Source organism: Lithobates pipiens, unplaced genomic scaffold, assembly GCF_037356315.1.
Source record: "Lithobates pipiens isolate NorthernLeopardFrog02 unplaced genomic scaffold, aLitPip1_a1.2 Scaffold_19, whole genome shotgun sequence".
Taxonomy (NCBI): domain Eukaryota; kingdom Metazoa; phylum Chordata; class Amphibia; order Anura; family Ranidae; genus Lithobates; species Lithobates pipiens.
The window spans coordinates 488,943,697-488,968,197 of record NW_027507764.1 but is presented as its reverse complement, the minus strand read 5'-3'; the positions used below and the strand labels follow the sequence as shown (position 1 = coordinate 488,968,197).

Here is a 24,501-nt window from a genome sequence, read left to right as displayed (position 1 = left end):
AAAGTGCCATTAGCGTATGGTTATTACCTTTCTCTCAGCCCTGTTCTAGGATTTTTTATCTTTTTTCCTGGAACGTTATCATTTATATATGGAGGCTGAAAGGTTTTTTTAATGGACTGTGGTTCCACATCTTGTCTCAACATATGAGAATTGTTTTTTCCGTTTTATCATTTTTTATGTTTTTATTTGTTTATATTTTTGTGGCAATAAATTGATTTTTTATACAAATCACACTATGGAGACTACAATTTTTTTCCTATGAGGAAATCTCCCCCTTGGTTGCGATTGAGGAGCTGGACATCAGCAGGGACTGAAAAAACTCTCTCTGGATGCGAATGAAGAGCTGGTTATCGGTAGACTTTGATTCCAAGGCGAATTACCCCTGCAGGGGTGTATTCTTCTGGTGAGTGGGGGACCTTGTGGGGGAACACAGAAGTCACGTTGGAGATTGCACGAGAAGCACTTTAGTCACATCTTTTGAACTTTCTGTAATTGCACTGTTGAAGAGATTTTTTGGAAATTTGGACACTATTTTTGCATTTATTGTTTATTTAAGAGACCCTTTGCTTTTTTATATATATATATTTTTTATATATATATATTCTTTCTTCTTTTTTGTACACTTTTTTTTTTTTTTTTTTGTCCTTTGTTTTTTCACCTGCACTTTTTTGATATATATTTTTGATATAAATTATTAATATTTTTGTGTTTTCATATATATATGCTTATATTAGCATATTGCATGTATAGGTTGTATAATTTGAATTTTGTATTGTGAATTTTAATCTCATTAAGCACATTTATATACACCTTCTACTTGGTTCTTTGCACATCTTGGCGATAATGCGACTTTAGGCAAAATATTCTTTCATATGTATCCATATTAGCGTTTTACACTTATAGTTTGCATATTTGGGATTATAAGTTCACTAGCACATTTACATACGCCTCTTACTGGGAATTTGCCTACTCAAACCACACTTTGGCATTAATGCGATTTTAGGGAATACTGCCTCTTAGCGATACAGATACAAAAAACTCTTTTGGTTTCTAGTTTGTTGTTTGGTTTTCGTTTTTTCCTTTTCTTTTGCTTATTGGAATTATTTGTTAATCCCAGGTACTAATCTTTAGTAGGAACTTTGTTGTTTTTTGGGACTTCTGAGTAGCGTGTAAATTTTAAATCGCAGATTGGGAGTCTTTTGGGGTTATGCCTCCTTCTATTATATATATATTCTTCTAGATGAATACATGATATATTCGGAATTATATATTGATATACATACATATAAGGAGTTTTACTTGTAGGTAGCGCCAATTACCCTGGTTATCATATTGTTTTATGAAGAGCATGATGACCAGCATAAAGAACGCCAGTTTTTAGGAGAATGGGGAGCTGGTCATGGTATGTGAAGAGGAAATGTCTGAACCTTATCATAACTAAAGGCCAATCCTTTGCAATTACCTCAATCTGGCCCTTTAATGCCTTTGACATGCAATGCCTGCTTATTTCTGCCTAAAAAGTCCCTGAACAGTGGCAAGCAGATGACAAAGGACTAGTCACCAGTATTGCTGCTGTCTCCCTGCAGCTACTCTTTTCTCCATAACGGAATTACCATGCCTTGTTCCGTCCTGTGTGCCTGTGTAGAGGTAGCCATCTTGGATAAGGGCATGGCTTTTCTACCTTGTGTCAGTGCTACCCTCCCTACATGACTGGTGACCTGATGACTAGTGGGTGGAATATTTAAAGTGGTTCTAAACTCTAAAGATTTTTTTTTTTTTAACTTAATGCATCGTCTGCATTAGGGTAAAAAACCTATCCCCACACCCCCCCCCCCCCCCATCTACCTGAGTCCTACATTGATCCAGAACTGTCCCTGACTGCTGGTCTTCTCTCCGCCCTCCCTCTCTCTGCCCTACCTCTCCTCACAGTAGCCATTGGCTCCTGCTGCTGTCTTTCAAATTATATGAAGGGTGGAGGCGGGGGCCAAACCATGCTGTGTATGTCTCTGGAGCATGTCTGCATGTATTACACCACAGAAAATGGCTTGCAATGGGGGTATACGCAGAAAGGGAGGAGAATTGGAGAGCACCAGCAGAGGGCCACAGAAGAGGCGGTAAGAGGCTGCTATGTGCAATACCCTTGCACTTTTTTATTTACATTCTTTTTTTTTTTAAATAAAGGTTTACAATCACTTTAAGAAGCAGCAGGAGAAGTAGAGGAGGCACAGATCCACAGAATGAATGAAGCAGAAGCAGGGAGATCACTGCAATGCAACTTTCTCTCCAGCAAGGGAAACGGTGAGCGACAGTGAGTGACATGACCACATCTTACGAGGTTAGCAATTAGAGGCAGCCATGATTTAAATGATCCCATATTACAGATATTTAAGGTTGGAGGCACAGGGTGGCCTAGGCGATCTCATATACCAGGAAACTACTTGTGGTCAGGCACAATTACCACTTCTAGCAATTTTTTTGCTTTTTTTTTTAGGTCCACTTTAATCAATGATAAATTAAAGGATCTTTAGCATTCCAGCATTAAACAGAGATCTGTTACGATCGTCTTAAAACCCAAGTTTACTTAAATACATAACAAATCAGCCCAAGGGATATTACCTACCTTCAATGTAATGTGTCGCTTGCGCTGGTGTGTTCTGGTTTAGCAGAAATCGTCTTCCTTAAGAATTACCCTTAATCCCCCAATGTTATCTGCCAGTGCAGCAGGGGTTAATAGAATGGAGGGAGTTGTAACAGGCATTCATTAAGGCTTGGTTCACATATATGCAGTGCGGGAAGTGCAGTGAATCCTGTGCATTTCCCACACTGCATTGAAATCGCACGGCATTCATACAAACTGCAACGGGTTCAATTATAAAGTTAACCAAACCCCAAATTGGTTTGCAAAACACAGTGCGATTGACAGAATCAGATCGCATAGGTGTGAACACCCATACGATCCAATTCCAGTGAGAAGGGGAAAGGATCCTGCACATTTTTTTGTGGAGATGAGGTGTGATACATACAAATAAATGGCTCAATTTGAACTGCACAGACATTGCATGTGATTTTAATAGGAATGCAGTGCAACCCCTATCTGAATCACATGTGGTGTCCTGCACCGCATATATGTGGACCCAGCCTTAGAGTGCCTGCCAATGCCCGTCCAGCTACTTCATTCATAGAAGCCAGTACTACAGCCTCTATGAATAAAACACAAGTTATGGATGAAGGGGACAGACCTTTAAATCATCCGCCTATCCTCTATAGATCCAATTTCATTAAGCTCTATTAACGCCCGACGAATATATTATGGCAGCATGGATGGGGGGGGGGGGGATCTCACCTAAACCTGGACACATCAGCACAAGGGACACATAATATTGAAGGCAAGGAATATCCATTGTGCTGATGTTTTCTAGGCGTAGGCTTTAATACATGGAAATAAATGTAGCAATAAAATGGCGTTTGTGTAAATAATATGAGAGAGAGAAAGAGAGAGAGAGAGAGAGAGAGAGAGAGAGAGAGAGACAGAGTGTTAAAAAAATACAAAAGAGACAAGCAGATAGAAAATGTGTGCATATATAGTGTGTACATATGTGTATGTTACCTGTCCCGATGGTGGTATTTGGGCCCCAAAACCAAAAGCTGGAAACATCTTGTCTCTGAAAACAACAAAATAAATATAAGGTTTTAAAATATCCTCAAGTATGTGAGCTGTAAAAATGTAGGGAGATTTTGACTTTTAATTAAAGTACTAAATTTGCTCTGTAATTATACATTTTCAAATCTTCTTTCTAAACCCACTTATATGAATTCTGAGCAAAGCTGCAAAAACAGAATACTCATGAATTTCCCTGCTATTTCTGGACTTTATCAATTAAACACCCTAAGGCCACATATCAATGCATACCCCCGTGTGAGGTCGTGTTTACCCACACAGGTATTCATTGCAGGCACTCCCATGCATCCCCCTGCAGACAGTCCTATTGATGTCAATCGGGACACAAACACTGCCACCAACTGGACAATTGTGTGGGTGCAGGTACGTTTCCCTGAACTCGCATAATGTAGTGTGCATTTGGGCACATGCATACGCACCCACGCCCTCACATGAAGGTACACATTGATACAGCCCCATTTGAATGAGTCATGAATTGTATTTAGAAAAAATGCATTTTTCTTCTTTTCCCCTTTTAGATGAATGAGGAAGGATTAGAACGAACAGGTTTTACTGCCATTAAGAGAGATTCCTTCACTTCCTCTTCGGCAAAATGGTTGCCCCTAGGTCAGGAAGTGAGAGAAAATCTCTCTAATTCCCCGTACACACGATCGGAATTTTGGTCAAAAAAAGCTCTGATGGTTTTCCCGTCAGAATTCCGCTCAAGCGGTCTTGCATACACACGGTCACACCAAATTTCGACCGCCAAGAACGCGGTAACGTACAATACATACGACGGGACTAGAAAAAGGAAGTTCAATAGGCAGTATCCAATAGCTTCCGTCTCGTAGATGAATCTGAGCATGTGTGAGTTTTTGCGCGTCAGAAGTGTATACACACATTTTCAGATAGGAACTTTTTCAGACCGAAAAAATTTAGAACATGCTCGAAATTCGGCCTGCAAAAGTCCAATGGAGCATACACACGATTGCATTTTCTGGCCAAAAGATCCCATCGATCTTTTGCTGGCAGAATTTCCGATCCTGCGTACGTGGCATAAGACTTCATTCACATAGCCATAAAAATGTTATTGATGTTGTTGCGCGTGTTTTTCTAGAAAAATAGTTTCTGCCTAATGACCAGTAAAATATTTGTGTACGGATGTGTTTAAATATGTAGCCGCGTATGTGTACATAATGAGAATTTTTTTCCCCCCTTTGTTTAGACTGACTTTACATGTTTACAAATGTGTAAGCGCGTAACTTGCATGTTCTTAGATACAGATTTTTGGATACTATGTTACGGATCTGAATGCAGTGCATGTTTACACACCTGTGTGAATGGCTCCATTGAAAACAATGCAGCCGTGTTCAGATCTGTAATTAACCACTTCAGCCCTGGAAGGATTTACCCACTTCCTGACCAGGCCATTTTTTGAGATACAGCACTGCGTCAATTTAACTGACAATTGCGCAGTCGTGCGACACTCTACCCAAACAAAATTGATGGCATTTTTTTCCCACAAATAGAGCTTTCTTTTGGTGGTATTTGATCCCCTCTGCGGTTTTTATTTTTTGCGCTATAAACAAAAAACGAGTGACAATTTTGAAAAAAAATTAAACATAATTTTTTACTTTTTGCTATAATAAATATCAAAAAAAAATTTAGGCTAATATGTATGCTTCTACAGATTTTTGGTAAAAAAAAAATCCTGATTAGCATTTATTAATTGGTTTGCACAAAAGTTATCATGTCTACAAAATAGGGGATAGATTTGGCATTTTTATTATTATTTTATTTTTTTACTACTACTACGATGATCTGCGATTTTTAACAGGACTGGGACATTGTGGCGGACAGATCGGACACTTTTGACACCATTGACATTTATACAGCAATCAGTGCTATAAAAATGCACAGATTATTGTATAAATTACACTAGCAGGGAAGGGGTTAACACCAGTGGCAGTCAAAGGTTTAAATGTTACCTAGGGAGGCGTTTCTATCTGTGGGGGAGAGGGGACTGACAGGGAGTAGAGAGAGATCGTTGTTCCTAATCACTTGGAACAGACAGACAATCTCACTCCACTCCCCTGACAGAACGGGTCTGTTTGTTTACACTGGCAGATCCCCGTTTTGCCTCTCTGTGGAGCAATTGCGGGTGGCCAGACCCGTTGATTGGCTCCACCGTTATCGTGTACACGCCCCCGTCGGAGGCATGTATGCGCCCAACGTACAATGACTGCGATTTGCGCAGCCGAGCCAGTAAAACTGCAGGGGCTGGTTGGCAAGCGGTTAAAAAAAAAAATTGTACACACAGTTTTTTTTTTTTGTTTTGTTTTTTACGGCTGTGTGAATGAAGCCTGAATGAACAGCAACAAGGACAGAAGGAAAAAGTAGGAGGATACCCCAAAACCCTGTCAGCTTTTTATTGTTGTCTTTTTCACTGTTACAGATTTACTCTCACGGTTTGCGAAACGTCCTCAAAACAGGAAGTGAAAGGAAATCTGTCAAACAAGGCTTTATTTCAGAGCTCTGACAAGGGTTATAACCTCTCCCTATTCTATTCAAAACTAGAAACAAGTTTGTTATATAGATATGATTTAAATCCACACTCCAGCCAATACCCAAGTCTTGGTTAATAGATACCAGGTATTGCTGGCTGAGTCCCTATTGGGAAGATTCACCACACTTCCTGTCCCTGTCACCTCAGGACAAGAAATAATGGGAAGGAGAGTCACCAAGAAACTTCTCCAATAAGGACACAGAGGAATAGAAATTTGAAGTAGGTGCTAACCCCTCTCTGCTTCAAAATTAGATAAAAAAAACGTCATAATATAGAGAATATAGTTAGATAAGGGCACATTTATAGAGACACCAAAAAGGGGCACTTTAAAAATGACCTCATTTGCTAAAAAACCCAATACCCTCTGTGTCTCCTCACCACAGGAGGATTGCATTCTTCACATCAGATTAGAACAAAGAAGTGTTTGTACAAAGAATGTTACACAAAGCAGCTTTATGATACGAATGCCAACTTTTAGAAGAGAAATTCATTAAAACACTGGAATATACTGGCTGAAAACCATTTCATGACTATCATACTTTATTTGTAAAGCTCCAAAAATTACAGACAAATGTATATTAAATAATAAAGGGGTGCAAATTAGAAACCCAAGGACTAGGAAATAAAGGCACATTACAAAAATGTATTAACCCTTTCCTGTCCTGCTCAGGTGTTCCTTTAACATGAGCTTTTTGCCCAAGGGCAAGGAAGGGTTGCCCAATCACCTGACCTCTGTGATTGGCTCTCACAGTGGTCACATGGTTGTGAGAAGTTGCCACTGGCTCCTTCAATCATTACTAGAGATTGGGAGCTGTCCATGGCAGCTCAGTCACTGTGCTGGAAGCGAGCAGGATCTCAGCACAGAAACCTTGCCGCATATTTGCGGCATGTGGGCAAAAAAAAAAAAAAACACTCTCTTTGGTGACGCACATAAGCATTTCAGGGGCAGCAAGAAGTTGAGGTGGTTGGGAAGTGAACTTCAGGCATATATGAAAAACACCCAATTCTATACTGTAAGCTCTAACGAGCAGGGCCTTCTGATCCCTCCTGTATTGATTTGTTTTGTAAGTGTACTGTCTGCCCTCATGTTGTAAAACGCTGCGTTAAAGGAGAGATTTATAGTCATAGGGCCCTAAAACAAAACTATTAAAAGGGCACTAGAGAGCCCACGGGAATTGTTACTTTTCCAGGGGGATCATCGGCTAGAGGAAGTGAAGATTAGACCAATTCTCAAATATAATAAACAGCATAATGAGATGAGTGTCCTAGGGGAACACTGACATTTGCTTATGGAGAACTGGGGATCTGACACCTGTGGGACACGACCTGTAGGGACCTACAGGTGCAGTCAACGTGGTTTTTGCAATTATATACATGTGGTCAAGGACCCCATAGCATTTGGCCCCACCACTATTAGACCCAAACATTTTACGAACTATGCAACTAAGGGCATTGTATACCTCCAGACGGGGGGATGCAATGCCTTTTATTTTGGCAAAAGCAAATGTATGTTTTGGCGACGTGTTAAAGAACATGTGAATGATATCAGTGAAGGAATCCCTGAAAGTCCTATTTCAAGACACTTCGATAACTCTCAGCTGTGCAATCTGGACAATTTAGGGGTCCTGCCCATTGATACCATGCAACCCAAACCTTGGGGGGTTTGGGGTGATTTTGATATTGCCATTTTATGCTCTGAATCTCAATGAATTTTTACTCTTAGAGCTGAATGGAATTGTCAGGTATTATCTTTTTCTTCATACTTGACAGATTCCTATGCTCTTCTCTATTCCCTGTTTCTTGTATGGATACCTGTGGTTTAACTATATATTAGCAAGAGATTGTGCACCCTTTGGTGCCTATGGGTTAATCCCAGTATTTTGTTCTTTCCTTTCCCTCCCCCCTCTTTTCCCCTCCCTACCTTCCCCCTTTTCCATCCCCCTCTCTTTTGTCTTGTTTGATTTTTGTCTTGTTTTTGCTTTGTTCTGTTTTGTTCTGTGTTCCTATGTACCTAACCCTTGGATATGTTCTTGCTAGGTCTACCTTGGCCATGTGGAGTTTGTCTATTTATCATCTGTTTAGAGAAGGACCCATATTGAAGATTGTAATGGGCGATCGGTTTAGGCCATTTTACCACACTCTGCATTGCCTGTCCGTGTGTGTGACATGTTGGTTTACAACATGCCATGGTTTGTGGCGGTGGATTTGTTTTGGATGAGATCATTTAATGACACACTGAAGGTTATGTCACTGTGTTATATCACAGCCTTTCTCGGTGTGCCATTAACTCACTGACCACTGGAGGGAGCGTGCACCATTACACCCACATACGAGGTTAGATATGCCTGGCGCTTTACTAATCCAATGTGACTTCTTACACCCGTCGAGAGCTGATATTGCTTCTGGGTGACATACCTGGACGTCACTTCTGCTTTTTCGGGCGGAAGTGAAGGCAGAGATGGCGCTGGGTCTGACCGCATGGATGCGTTTAAGCTGAGCACTTATGCAGCTGTGTTTGGACGTCACTTTGGCATCTTTATTATATGTTTGTTTCTTTCTGGCCAATTGAGAGAGGGCCCACTCAGCTCCCCAGTGACCACTCCCCTTTTGGATCCCTTAAGGGCAGGTCTTTGTGGCGGTTACCTTGCTGGATCAGTGGGCTCTCGGGGGACCCAGACACACATCTCCTGGTGAGCTCCTTTGATGTCATCATTAACTGAATACTCTGTACTTTGGGGTGAGATATATTTTGTTCATTTTGCTCAATGCCGATTGGATGTATGGTTTATTTGGCAAGGATATACTTATCTGTAGGTTTCTCTGAGGCGATGTGTAGTGTAGGTGCATCAACCTTGTTTGACGTTGCGCCTGGATGGCAGCTTATTGCCTGAATCTCATCTACTTGAGTTTGAATTAACGTGCTGCTGTCAACCCTCTATGCAGGTTAATGCAGAAGTATTCACATATCCTGGCCATCCCATGTTTTTGTTGCAAGCATAGCTATAAGATTAGTGAAGTGGGAACTCATCACTTATGTTTATCTTTGATTTACTTCCATTAGGCGTTCTCTACTCTAACTTGCACCATATACTGTGACCAAGCTTCATATATGCGCTATATAAGTGAGGTGGAGTGTCGTCTTTCCTTTCTGGTCTCCCCTTAGCTTGAGCACATTCAATGTTTTATGTATGTCTCTTGTGATATTGGGTTTTTTATGTCAACTATGGTTGTCGTTTCCCTTTTTTTTTTTCTCTGGGGACAGTTGACTGTATATATAGGCTTAATTATATGTTAATAGGAAATTACTAATCATGTCTTGTTTATATATGTACTAGATAATTTTGTGATGCACATATGGAGGACTGAGCCCCGAAGTTGTTGGCAGATCCTGCACAATTTATGTGATATCGCATTTGATATATGTGTGATGTTATTTACATGTATCTGGGCTCTATATGCCCTCTCTTTTGCTTTCTTTTATAAATATTCTATGTAGTAATAAACTATAATAATGACTGTTTTATTTACCGTATTTATCAGCGTATAACACGCGCCGGAGTATAACACGCACCCCAAGTTTAGGAGGGAATTTTAAGGAAAAAAAAAACTTACATTTAAATGCCCGTCAATGCAGCCTTATCAGTGTCCATCTGAAGCCTCGTCAGTGTCATTTGCAGCCTTGTCATGCAGCCTGTCCGTCATTGCAGCCTTGTCATGCAGCCTGTCCGTCATTGCAGCCTGTCTATCATTGCAGCCTTGTGCATCGTTGTCCGCTTTTATTTTTAAAAATGGCGCTGCCGAGATGTCCTGTGTATCTCGGCGGCGCCCGGTAGTTCTCGGCCGCCTTCGGCCATACTGGGCGGCTTTCGGCCACCTTCGGCCTGTACTGGGAGGCTTTCGGCCGCCTTCGGCCTGTACTCGGCGCCTTTTGGCCGCCAAAAAGGGCCGAAGGCGACCGAAAGCCACAGAGGAAAGGCCGAAGGCGGCCGAGAAGGGCCGAAGGCATCCGAAAGCTGCGAGAAGGGCCGAAGGCGGCTGAAAGCCACCCAGAGCCCAAAAAAATAATCGCACAGAAATCGCGGAGGATTAGCGTATAACACGCACCTGCGATTTTCCCCTGATTTTAAGGGGGAAAAAGTGCATGTTATACGCTGATAAATACGGTATATATATATATATATATATATATATATATATATATATATATATATATATATATATATATATATATATATATATATATATATATATAATGTATATATGGAACATTGCTTTCCCTTTCAAGGCCCTCATTCAAACTAACTCAAACTAAATTTAAAGTGCCTCTGATTAACCCCAAATAAAGTTCAGCTGTTCTAATAGGTCTTCTAGTAGGTCTTTCCTGACATTTTCTTAGTCACATTCTACAGCAAAAGCCATGGTCCGCAGGGAGATTCAAAAGCATCAGAGGGATCTCATTGTTAAAAGGTATCAATCAGGAGAAGGGGTGGCATTAGATATTAGATATACCATGGAACACAGTAAAGACAGTCATCATCAAGTGGAGAAAATATGGCACAATAGTGACATTACCAAGAACTGGACGTCCCTCCGAAATTGATAAAAAGATGAGAATAAAAAACTGTTTTAGGGAGGCTGCCAAGAGGCCTACAGCAACATTAAAGGAACTGCAGGAATATTTGGCAAGTACTGGCTGTGTGGTACATGTGACAACAATCTCATATATTCTTCATATGTCTGGGCTATGGGGTAGAGTGTCAAGGCAGAAGCCTTTTCTTACAAAGAAAACCATCCAAGCCTGCCTAAATTTTGCAAAAACGCATTTGAAGTCTCCCAAAAGCATGTGGGAAAATGTGTTATGATCTGATGAAACCAAGGTTAAACTTTTTTGCCATAATTCCAAAAGATATATTTGGTGCAAAAACAACATTGTACATCACCAAAAGAACACCATACCCACAGTGAAGCATGGAGTCATACTTTGGGGCGTTTTTTCTTCAGCTGGAACAGGGGTCTTAGTCAAGGTAGAGGGAATTATGAGCAGATTTAGCAGTGTTTTTTTTTTATAATTTTTTTTATATATATATACACACACATTAAATAAATATATATATATATATATATATATATATATATATATATATATATATATATATATATATATATATATATATATATATATATATATATATATATATATATATATATATATATATATATATATATATATATATATATATATAATTTAAAAGCCAAAAATGAAAAACGCCTGTAAACCAAACGTGGCTAAACGCAAGTTACCACGTTTGGTGCTTGAAATGCCTCTAAACTCAGCTTCTGAACGCATTTTTTTTTTGCTTTCCAAAAAATGCCTCTAAAAACTCAACTGCCTAGAAATTACTATAAACGACCCTGCGTACATGTACTGATAAGATAACAGAGGAGAATTCAGCGGCAGTTGAAAAAAAACGTCAAACTGCTCCTAAACATCCGTTTAGCAGCAGCAGTTTACCTAAGGCCTTACATGCATAGGAAAATCAAGGAGCTGTCTGCACTGCGTGGCAAGCTTACCTGGATGACAAAAGTGGCCGAACACGACAACAGATCTCTTCACAGGTAAAACATTTCTCATATATATATATATATTTCAATTTTAGAGCTCAGTCTTACCTGCAACTTCATATTCCAAGTGTATTAAAACGGAGTTCTGCTTAAAAAAAAAAATTAAAAGTTAGCAGCTACAAATACTGCAGCTGTTGACTTTTAATAATCAGACACTTAACTGTCCAGGGGTCCAGCAATGTAGGGGAACAAAACCCCGCTTGCCTCCCCCTCTGCTCTGCGGCACGGGCATTGTAACTGTGGGCGCCCGGCTGTGGCTTCAAAGCCAAGTACCTACTGAGCATGCGCACGCCGCGCAATCATCTGGGACCTGTGACGTGTCCCAGATTATTGCCTAGAGGGAGGGGGGAGAGGTGATCTTCCTTCCAGCGCCGAGGGTGCACCAGAAGGAAGTGGGAGCTGGAGGTATCCCCCCCCCCACAAAATGACATGCCAAATGTGGCATGTCAGGGGGTCATCTTCTCATTTTTGGGTGGAACTCCGCTTTAAGTAATGCATATGTCATATACACAAGTTTGATTACCAAAGCATAACCACTTGAAACAGAGATTTATGCTGCAGCTACCAACAGAATCAGAATAATAATGTGTGCAAATCAGGTTTCCATTTGTCTGGCAGTTTTATGATTCTACAATCTTGGGCAGACAAGTGTTCTAGTTTTTACAAACACCTGCAAAAGATTTATCACTTCATTTGCAATTCTTTTTCATGGTAAAGCACAATTAGGAAGTAGCCAGGGCTATGTTTTAGAATGTCAATTTTTGATCAGCAGATTTATGAATCAAGCCGAGTTCCTATAGTAATTCTGTCTCATACTTTGTCTCACTGCTTCTGTTTTGCAGTGCCTTGCTGTGCGGCAGAATAATAAATCTCTCCCCCTCTCCCAGAATACGGCTTCCTGCAGCACATTAGGAACCAAACAATGGAACCTGAAATCTTTGCACGGTCTTAATGAATAAACTCAGAGTGTAAAGAGCTTACGCGTCATAATCCTGAATGACCGAACCCACAGACCAGATGGCATGCAGATATTCATTGACACCATTAGGACTAATGAAGTGCAGAGAGTTGGGAGAGCGAGGGTCACCATTGGATCCAGTAAAGTCAATGCCAACCTATATAAAAACACAGCAAAGTGAACAGTTTATTAAAATAAAGAAATAGTATGATACAACAATGTGAAAGCTGTTGCGTGTTTGAAGGCAAACTACAATACGGAGACTTACACAACTACTTAAAATAGTAATAAAGGGATTTTTTTTGCGAAGAATAGAATAGGTGGAAATTATAACCTCTCTGTGTTTTCTTTATGCCACATGTGTGCCATTGGGGAGATTTCCCTTAACTTCCAATCCCATAGCTAAAACAGGAAGTGAAGGGAAATAACTAAAAGTGAGGGAATCCCTGGAACTAGAGGCTCCATTTGAGCATTTTCCATCTAATCTTGTTTTGTTGACTTTCACGCTCAGTGATGCAAATAAACAGGGCAAATAGAGAGAGTGAATCTCAACAATGGGGCACAGACAGCAATAAATGACAGGTGTTCAAATCCATCTCCACTCTAGCCAAAACTAAACTTGCCTTTAGTTATACTTTTAATTGTCTAAGCCCTTGTGCACACGGTCGGACATTCCGATCGGACCGTGTTGTTGGATAATCAGACTGTGTGTGGGCTCCATCGGACTGTTTCCATCGGAATATCCGACGGACAAAGTTTTAGAGTTGGGCTATAAAACTTTCCGACAACATGATCCGATCAGACTTTGTCCGATTGTGTGTAGAGAATTCCGATCGGACAAAGTGCCACGCATGCTCAGATCAAATTCCTAGACCAAAGCTATTGGCTACTAGCCTGAACGTAGTCCCGTCGTAACAAAATAACGTAATCACGTTACGTACAATTGGATTTTCCGACAACTTTGTCCGACCGTGTGTATGCAACACAAGTTTCGGACAAAAGCCGACGGATTTTGTTGTCGGAATGTCCGACCATGTGTACAAGGGCTTAGTCCACGTACACACGGTCGGAGATTTTGCCAACCAAATCCGTCGGATTTTGCCCGTCGGATTTAGTCCGACGGATTGTGTCCGAAACTGTTGCATACACACGGTTGGGCCAAGTTGGCGAAAAATCTGATCTTTCAGAACGTGATGACGCAATTTCGTTACGATGGGACTACATTCAGGCTAGTAGCCAATAGCTTTGATGTAGGAATTTGATCTGAGCATGCGTGGCACTTGGTCCGATCAAAATGCTCTACACATGATCGGATTAGGTCCGTCCGGCCCAGTTGGTCGGGAAATATTTCCAACATGTTGGAAAATTGGGTCGGATGGAGATTCGGACGGAATCAGTCTGATGCATACCACACACAGTCGGATTATCTGACGACACGGTCCGATAAGACTCAGTCCGACAGATTGTCCGACCGTGTGTACAAGGGCTTAGACAGATCATATCCTGAAATACAGACTGTGTGGAGTATGTCTTTTCTTAGGAAATTGGGTCATCAGTTTCTGAAATCCATGAGCTGTGGCTTCTGTGGGCATGGATAGTGGAGGGTCACACTTAAATTGTGTGGATGTTTGATACAATTTAAAGTCAAGTTAAATTTTGTTGAAGTTTAAAGAAATTGGCATATGAAAGCTTCAATGGTTGACTTGTTTTTGAATACACATGATCTGGATCAGGGATGATCTTAGGCATGTTCAGACATAAGTCTGACCAAATCCACCTAAGCTATCCTGCCAGGAAGCTGTCAACGTAGACAGTCAGTCATAGGCGGCAGAGGCATTTCCCACCTCATAGCCACATGCATGTGTGTTGCCTCCACCACCTATTACTGGCTGTCCGCTTTGACAGCTTCCCGGAGGGATAGCTCAAGCAGATTTGGACTCATGTTCAAATCCACACAAACTCATCCTTAGCATGTACTGCCATGGCCAAAAGTTTTGAGAATGACACAAATATTAATTTTCAGAAAGTCTGCTGCTTCAGTTTTTACGATGGCAATTTCCATAATCTGCAGCGCTGTAATTTTCTATGAAATACAATGCAATATGGCTACTCGGAGGTGTTCTGTACAGAGAATGTGTACAGATTGCCCCCAGAAACAATTTCCTGTTTGTGCAATTGGCTCACTGATTTTCCCAGAAGTCTGCACTAAGATACAAGTCAGATTTCAGGCATTTCCTACAACAAAAATGTAATTTTTTGTAAGATAATCCCAATAAGAAATCATATCTAATGGGATGCAGGCCCTGCAATTTTCCTCAGAGCTTTGCAGGTGTGGCACATGAGCACAGACAAACACACGGGGATTTCTTCAGAACAACAAAAGGAAGGACTCTGCAACAGAATCCTTGTAATTTACATAGATCACCCAGAGGGGAATGTCTTCTTCTCAACAAAAGTGGAGTAGAGGTCGACCGATATGGGTTTTTCTCTGGCCGATGCCGATATTTAGAAATCATGGTGGCCGATAGCCGATATATGATGCCGATTTTTTTGGGCCGATATGTTAGGCCGATTTTATTTTATTTATTTATTTTTTTCCTTTTTTATTTATTATTTTTTTTTTAATCCCCCTTGATCTAACACACCTTTCCCACTGGGGTGTTTTTCAGGCGCTTTTGGGCTAAAAATAGCGCCTGTAAAGTGCCTGCAAAATGGCTCCCCTGCAGTCTGTGTGAAAGACAGAGTGCTTTCACACTGAGGCGATGCGCTGGCAGGATCTTAAAAAAAAAAAGTCCTGCAAGCAGCACGTTTGGAGTGGTGTATACCGCTCCTCCACCACTCCTGCCCATTGATATGAATGGGCACCACTGCCGAAGCGCATGCAATGCAATTTGGCAGCAGTGCTTCATGGGCGCATTTAACCTCTTCCTTGGCCGCTAGCTGGGTTAGATGTGCCCCACTAGCAGCCAAATAGCACCGCTAAAATGATGGTAAAGAGACGCTAAAACTTGCGTTTTATCATCAACGCCTGCCGGTGTGAAAGCAGTCTTCATAAGTGATACAGAATTTTTTTTTACATTTAAACATTTATTAAACAAAACAAACCTCCAATCAGTTTACTTGTATGTATGATTTAGATAAAAAAAAAAACAAAAAAAAAAAAACTATATATTAAATAAAAACAGGTAGTCAAAACTTTTGGACGAAAAAAAGAAATGGGCTAACTTTACTGTTTTTATTTTTATTTTTTAAATAGTGCATTTTTTTCACCAAAAAATGCATTTGAAAGACCTCTGTGCAAATGCCGTGTGACATAAAATATTGCAACAATCGCTATTTTATTCCCTAGGATCTCTGCTAAAAATATATAAATAATTTTTGGGGGTCTAAGTGATTTTCTGGCAGAAAATACAGGATTTTTACTTGTAAGCAACAAGTGTCAGAAAAGATTTAGTCTTTAAATGGTTTAACTGAGAACTTCTACAATCTACACACAGAGATGACTTCATTCATTGAAGTGTAAACATTGTATCTTTCTGTTCTTTTCTTGGCAGACTGCCCAGAGAGGAGGAAAGGGTTTCTATGGTGACTCAGCAACTTACACTGACTTCTATTACAGAAGTAATTTCAAAGTCCCGCTGCAGTTCTATATCGGCTTTTTACCAGCACAATCGGCCGATGCCGATTAATTAAAAAACGGCAAATATCGGCCGATATATCGGCCGGCCGATATATATCGGTCGACCTCTAAAGTGGAGTTATTCTTTAACCATGGATACCTGCAAGGAAACATGTGCAGTCATCATTGATTTGCATAAAAAGTGGATTCACAGGAAATTATATTGCTGCTTCTAAGATTGCACCTAAGGATCATCAAGAACTTCAAGAAGGGAGGTTCAATTGTTGTGAAGAAGGCTTCAGGGCGCCCAAGAAAGGACCGTTTCCTACAGTTGATTCAGCTGCAGGATCAGGGCACCACCAGTGCAGAGCTTGCTCAGGAATGGCAGCAGGTAGTTGTGAGTACATCTGCACGCACAGTGAGGAGAAGACTTTTGAAGGATGGACTGGTGTCAAGAAGGGCAACAAAGAAGCCACTTTTCTCCAGGAAAAACATCCGGGACAGACTGATATGCTGCAAAAAAGGTACATGGATTGAATCCCCTTTTTGATTGTTTGGGGCATCCGGAAAAAAACCTTGTCCGAAGAAGAAAAGGTAAGCGCTACATCAGTCCTGTGTTATGCCAACAGTAAAGCACCCTGAGACTATTTATGTGTGGGGTTCTCAGCCAAGGGAGTAGGCTAACTCACAATTTTGCTTAAGAACACAACCATGAATAAAGAATGGAACAAAAATCGCTCTCCAAAAGCAACTTCTCTCAACCATCCAAGAAAAGTTTGTTGATGAGCAATGCCCTTTTCAGCATGATGGAGCACCTTGCCGTAAGGTAAAACTGATAACTAAGTGGCTTGGGGAACAAAACATAGAAATTTTGGATCCATAACCAGGAAACTTCACAGACCTTAATCCCATTGAGAACTTGTGGTCAATCCTTAAGAAGCGGTTGAACGAAAAACCCCACAAATTCTGTCAAACTCTAAGCATTGATTATACAAGAATGGGCTGCCATCAGTCAGGATGTGACCCAGAAGTTGATTGACAGCATGCCACAGCAAATTCAGAGGTCGTGAAAAAGAAGAGTCGACGTTGCAAATATTGACTCTTTGCGTAAACTTAATGCAATTGTCAATAAAAGCTTTTGACACTTATTAAATGCTTGTTATTATACTTCAGTATACCATAGTAACATCTGACAAAAAGATCTAGAAACACTGAGGCAGCAGACTTTGTGAAAATTAATATTTGTGTCTTTCTCAAAACTTTTGACCACAGCTGTAGCGGTTATTGCTGTCCATGCTTTACTGATTAATTACCTCACTCAAAAAAAGCAACTAACTAGTAACTTGTTGAAACACATGGCAAGCAGAAGACTCTCCCAGGTTAGTAACTCATTGTGTAGTAAAGAAAGGATGAGGATGACAGCCTTAAAGTGTGCAGCTTCAAAAATGGCACCTTTCTTTTTTGCCAGGTTCCTTTTAAGGGTGTTGTCATAGAAAACAAAATTCTTAGGTGACCACTTGTGGTCCATCCTTACGCTGGGCAAAAGTCCCCTTGTTAACCCACAGACATCACTAATCCAAAAGGCTCACTAACTATACTTGGAAGATCCTGTTGCTTTAAGTAAGTTAAAGGATAAGTTCACCTTTCAAAACTTTTACATTCAGGGTGTAACATGTTATGAACGGACCGGCATCCCCACCCACTGTGACGGCTAGTAGGGATCTTCTCCCCCACCACCCAGATGTCAAGATTTTTTTTTTTTAAACGCATCCGCGTGGGGCTCCGCCCACCTGCCCCTGTCACTCATTCACAGTTCTCTGTGAATGGAAAACTACAAGGTCCGGCAGCCTTTGTGGCTGTCAGTTTGTAGTTTTCAATGAACTGCCATAACACTGTGAGCTCTGTGGTAGTTCATTGAGTCTTCCTGTCAGAATGTATCTGCTTTTAAAAAAAAAAAAGACTATGTTATGCATCAAAGAAAATTAATAAGAAGAAAAATTTAATACTTACAACAAAATTCATCTGACATCCACCCATTATATAATCCAGGAAAGTGTATTCCACTGTGATCTTGAATAAATAAATAAAAAAAAAATAATAATAATACATAAAAATCAAAGATATATTAAAAGAATAAAATAAAATAATGTGAATAGTGTCTATTCTGTATAAAAAAAAATATCCACCTCTAGCTTGCAGAATCTGCCATCTGCTGGGCAGTGTCATAATTGCATATTATTAAAAATTTTCCCATCTGTGTGCAGAATGTGGACATTAAAGTATTTAAATATACTTATTCAGCAATCAAGTGGCTTTAAAATGAGTCATCCTAGTTGGGGCTGGGCTTTAAAGATCCTCAAAGATCACAAAAAAGACTAAAGTCTGTTTAATGGCTAACAGCTTAGAAACACCTCATGTGTTTACAATAGAAAGCGGACAAGATTATTATTATTATTATACAGGATTTATTTAGCGCCAACAGTTTGCTTACAATCCAAAAGAGAGGGAATGCCACGATTCCTGTGATATATAAAGTAATAGGGAAACAAAATAATATTTCACTGTCTCTGTTATGAGTTTTCTCCACAATTCCTATAGCTATAGAGATGAATGAAGGCTTGCTTTAACAACTTCATGCCTTTATGACATATAGGTACATCCTCAGGACAAAGTGGCTATACCAGCTAGCCGCAACCATGATCAGGTACGAAAATTTTCAGCCAGCAATGGGCATTCTCTTCCCTGTCTGTCCACGGCGCTGGCAATACTACTGAGGGCATCTGGCTGTGACAGCTTGCAGCTTCACAGCTGGGTGCGCATGTCTCACTGCGCTGTCCTGCACAGCTGTGCAATCTTCTGGGACCTGTGATTTGTCCCTGAAGATTACAGGGAGGAAGGGCCGTCTAGGCAGGCCAAGTGGAAGTGGGAGCTCGTCAGTAATCGTGATGCATCGCGGAATCGAATTGAATCTTTGACCAGATAGTTGTAATTTAATCGAATCGTGAGACCAGTGAAGCTGCGCACCCCTACTGAATACAGGTCATAGGAGTGCAAAACGAAGTGCATTCCTGTGATCCCCAGGAGAAGGAGTGTCAACAGAGCTTTGGCCGATTGTTCAGAATATGTAAACATTTTAATCTACATAGGCTGGACACAGGATCACTTTAAAGCGGACACAAAAATTGAACCTCTGCTTTCCGGAACCCTCCCCTCCGTTGTCACATTTGGCAATTGGGAAACACACGGGTCCCAGAGATAGCAGGGACCATCCGGATTGCACAGCACGACTTGCGCATGTGCAGTAGGGATCCGGGAAGTGAAGCTGCAAGGCTTCAATTCCTGATTCCCTTACCGAAGATGGCAGCGGCAGCACCCGAGAGCCAATCATCTAATCGGCTTTGGGTGCCGACATCGCGGGCGCCCTGGACAGGTAAGTGTCCATATTTAAAAAAAGTATTTGTAGCTGTTGACTTTTAAAAAGAAAACATTTCGGCGGACATCCGCTTTGAGTCAATTGTTCCAGGGTCAGATAAACAAATTCTTGCTATACCCTGGCATTCATTTTTATGTTATCCAAAGCCACTTCCATGTAGGACTCTTTGTATAATACAAATGTTAGCAGTTTAGATACCTTTTGAGACAATCTACCAACCTGGCAATGTTTCACACTGATGACCCCAGAATTCCTGTAACTTTTCTTCTTCTGTCTCTTCTTTTCGTTTATGCAATCAAATTCCACCTGCAATTACACAGAGTTGATACGCTATTCACATGCAAAGACTTACAGGTGTTTCCAGCCTGCTTTATAGATACTGAAGTAACTGGAGTCATTTATGACTTCCTAAGCAAGCAAAGAACTGCAAGAACATCTGTCACTGCTTTTATATGGCTGTGACTGTAACTGGACACCAGAGGGCATCTTTGCAGACACAAAGAATAGTATACAGCTTAGGAGGGCAACAAGCTATACATTGGCAGTATAAGCTATGACCCCAACTCTTCTAATGGGACACAAATAACACCATGTAAGATTCCTTAAAAGAAAAAGTAGTGCTTAGCATTTACGGATAACCTGCACTAGATTTGTAATGTACATTATTTTAGATTTACTCAACCTCTTGCTGTAATACATATTTGTAGTGGCAAAGAGGGTGAGCTTTAATGCCCACATGCAGCACGTGTGCATCCACGAGTGGCTGTGCTGAGTTTTCTAAAGAAAACCAGCTGTAAGACTTTGCGTGCCTTGTGTTTTAATACACCTAAAATGTATTTAGCTGATAGTTCGAATGGGCTTTAAAATACTGTATTTACCGGCTTACAACACGCACATTCATTTTAAGAGGGAAGTTTCAGGAAAAATTGTTTTTATAAATAAGGAACTTAGAAGCAAAATAAGGGTCAGTGCCCATCTGCAGCCTCACCATTACCATCAATGCAGCCTCATCAGTCCACATCAAGGCAGCAGCCTGACCACTGCCATCAAGGCAGCCGCCTCACCACTGCCATCAAGGCAGCCGCCTCACCACTGCCATCAAGGCAGCCGCCTCTGCACTGCATTTAACAAGCACAGCCCAATGTAGGTGAGGCCATTCACATCTACCTTAGACTTGCAATAATTTCTGCCTGTGGAATACTTACTGGCATCGAACGACTTGCTTCCTTTAGCTTAGACATGGTGGTCTGGAAGATTCCAATTAGGTCATGTGATCCATCATTGTCATAGTCATAACATTCAACCTGGAACCCAGAAAGGACCCATGAAGATACATGCAGAGAAGGGAAACAGAAACCACCAACATGAATAAAAATTCACTCCATCAATATACACTTAAAATGACTTTACATTCGTCTTAAAAAGGCAAACTGTACTAGCACTGTAGGCTCTAGCTGTATAACAGCAATCTAGCTATTTCTTTATCATACGTAAGATTTCTACCTACATATGTTTGCAAATTCACCCCTTGTGGTTCATAGTGAAAAGCATGGAATTTTACTGCACAATCCAATTGGGATTAAACTTTCATTTACAGATCATGTACCGGCTCAAGGAACACTGTTAGTTATATCTCTTTTACATTTGAAGTATATAAAACAAAAATAGTGCAGCGTTCTATGTGACCTTAAATAGAAAACATACATCTGATATAAGAATTCCTATAGCAAATCCATGCTCATATTACAAATTGACATAAAATGAAAAACAAAAAACTGTTGCTGAAACAAATATAAAATGAGGTTCATCAAATGTCCAAATCCTAAAGAGAAAATCCCCATTTCTGTACAGGTGATCGAATAATTCGATACAAGTCCAGCTTATAAAACTCCTGCAGCAATCTTCAGCATCGGACTTTGTGCCACCCACATGCTTAGGCCTCATGCACACGAGACGCAGTTAAACGCGTGTTCAGAGGCAGTTGGACACTTTTTTCAACTGCTCCTGAACTCATTCAATGTTATCCTATGTATACATGCACACAGTCTCGTTTTTTGTCGTTTTTATGCAGTTGCGTTTAACCTCGTTTTTCCAGAAGCAAAAAAATGGGTTCAGACGCAAAAGTTTCCACGTTTCAGACGCAAAGCGCGGCAAAACGCCGCTACCGCGTTTTGCCGCGTTTTCGTTTATTAGCGTTTTTAAAAGGTGACCTTTTTTTTACATTAAAAATCTCAAAAATGATTGCAAATGATGAAAAACCATTAGAAAAATATTTTAAACAATTGCAATTGCAAGTGGACAAACCACAACTTGTGGCAAGTGACATGGCAGGTGGCAAGTGACGTGGCAAGTGGACAATCCACAACTTGTGGCAAGTGACATGGCAGGTGGCAAGTGATGTGGCAAGTGGACAATCCACAACTTGTGGCAAGTGACGTGGCAAGTGACCTGGCAGGTGACGCGGCAAGTGACCTGGCAGGTGACGCGGCAAGTGACCTGGCAGGTGACGCGGCAAGTGGAAAATCCACAACTTGTGGCAGGTGACGTGGCAGGGGACGTGGAAAGTGATGTGGCAAGTGGACAATCCACAACTTGTGGCAGGTGACGTGGCAAGTGACGTGGCAAGTGGACAATCCACTTGTGGCAGGTGACGTGGCAGGGGACGTGGAAAGTGATGTGGCAAGTGGACAATCCCCAACTTGTGGCAGGTGATGTGGCTAGTGACGTGGCAAGTGAACAATCCACAACTTGTGGCAGGTGATGTGGCAGGTGACGTGGAAAGTGGTGTGGCAAGTGGACAATCCACAACTTGTGGCAGGTGATGTGGCTGGTGACGTGGCAAGTGGACAATCCACAACTTGTGGCAGGTGGCATGGCAGGTGACGTGGAAAGTGGACAATCCACATCTTGTGGCAAGTGACGTGGCAGGTGATGTGGCAAGTGACGTGGCAAGTGGACAATCCACAACTTGTGGCAGGTGACATGGCAGGTGATGTGGCAAGTGACGTGGCAGGTGATGTGACAAGTGGACAATCCACATCTTGTGGCAAGTGACGTGGCAAGTGACGTGGCAGGTGATGTGGCAAGTGACGTGGCAAGTGGACAATCCACAACTTGTGGCAGGTGGCATGGCAGGTGACATGGAAAGTGGACAATCCACATCTTGTGGCAAGTGACGTGGCAGGTGATGTGGCAAGTGACGTGGCAAGTGGACAATCCACAACTTGTGTCAGGTGACGTGGCAAGTGACGTGGCAAGTGGACAATCCACAACTTGTGTCAGGTGACGTGGCAAGTGGACAATCCACAACTTGTGGCAGGTGACGTGGCAAGTGACGTGGCAGGTGATGTGGCAAGTCACGTGGCAAGTGGAAATCCACAACTTGTGGCAGGTGATGTGGCTGGTGACGTGGCAAGTGGACAATCCACAACTTGTGGCAGGTGGCATGGCAGGTGACATGGAAAGTGGACAATCCACATCTTGTGGCAAGTGACATGGCAGGTGATGTGGCAAGTGACGTGGCAAGTGGACAATTCACAACTTGTGGCAGGTGATGTGGCAAGTGACGTGGCAGGTGATGTGGCAAGTGGACAATCCCCAACTTGTGGCAGGTGACGTGGCAAGTGACGTGGCAAGTGGACAATCCAAAACTTGTGGCAGGTGACGTGGCAAGTGACCTGGCAGGTGACGTGGCAAGTGGACAATCCAAAACTTGTGGCAGGTGACGTGGCAGGTGATGTGGCAAGTGACGTGGCAAGTAGACAATCCACAACTTGTGGCAAGTGACGTGGCAGTTGATGTGGCAAGTCACGTGGCGAGTGAACAATCCACAACTTGTGGCAGGTGATGTGGCTGGTGACGTGGCAAGTGGACAATCCACAACTTGTGGCAGGTGGCATGGCAGGTGACATGGAAAGTGGACAATCCACATCTTGTGGCAAGTGACATGGCAGGTGATGTGGCAAGTGACGTGGCAAGTGGACAGTTCACAACTTGTGGCAGGTGACGTGGCAAGTGGACAATCCAAAACTTGTGGCAGGTGACGTGGCAAGTGACGTGGCAGGTGACGTGGCAACTGGACAATCCACAACTTGTGGCAAGTGACGTGGCAGGTGACGTGGCAAGTGGACAATCCACAACTTGTGGCAGGTGACGTGGCAAGTGACGTGGCAGGTGATGTGGCAAGTAGACAATCCACAACTTGTGGCAGGTGACGTGGCAGGTGACGTGGCAGGTGATGTGGCAAGTCACGTGGCGAGTGGACAATCCACAACTTGTGGCAGGTGAAGTGGCTGGTGACGTGGCAAGTGGACAATCCACATCTTGTGGCATGTGACGTGGCAGGTGACGTGGCAAGTGACGTGGCAAGTGGACAATCCACAACTTGTGGCAGGTGATGTGGCAAGTGACGTGGCAGGTGATGTGACAAGTGGACAATCCACATCCTGTGGCAAGTGACGTGGCAGCTGACGTGGCAAGTGGACAATCCAAAACTTGTGGCAGGTGACGTGGCAAGTGACGTGGAAAGTGGATAATCCACATCTCGTGGCAAGTGACGTGGCAGGTGATGTGGCAAGTGATGTGGCAAGTGGACAATCCACAACTTGTGGCAGGTGACGTGGCAGGTGACATGGCAAGTGACGTG

At 41.9% G+C, this 24,501-nt stretch overlaps 1 protein-coding gene across 2 annotated transcripts in view; it reads right to left on the bottom strand.

The window, feature by feature from the left end:
- Positions 1-24,501, bottom strand: part of CPNE3 (copine 3) — an 87,125-nt gene that overhangs the window by 8,493 nt on the left and 54,131 nt on the right. For both annotated transcript variants that reach the window (XM_077492984.1, XM_077492985.1), the window contains exons 8-12: positions 21,062-21,160; positions 20,076-20,162; positions 18,434-18,493; positions 12,828-12,961; positions 3,608-3,662 (exon numbers count right to left, since the gene is read on the bottom strand). In XM_077492984.1, coding sequence (XP_077349110.1) covers positions 3,608-3,662; positions 12,828-12,961; positions 18,434-18,493; positions 20,076-20,162; positions 21,062-21,160 — 435 coding nt within the window. The remainder of the gene's footprint in view (positions 1-3,607; positions 3,663-12,827; positions 12,962-18,433; positions 18,494-20,075; positions 20,163-21,061; positions 21,161-24,501) is intronic.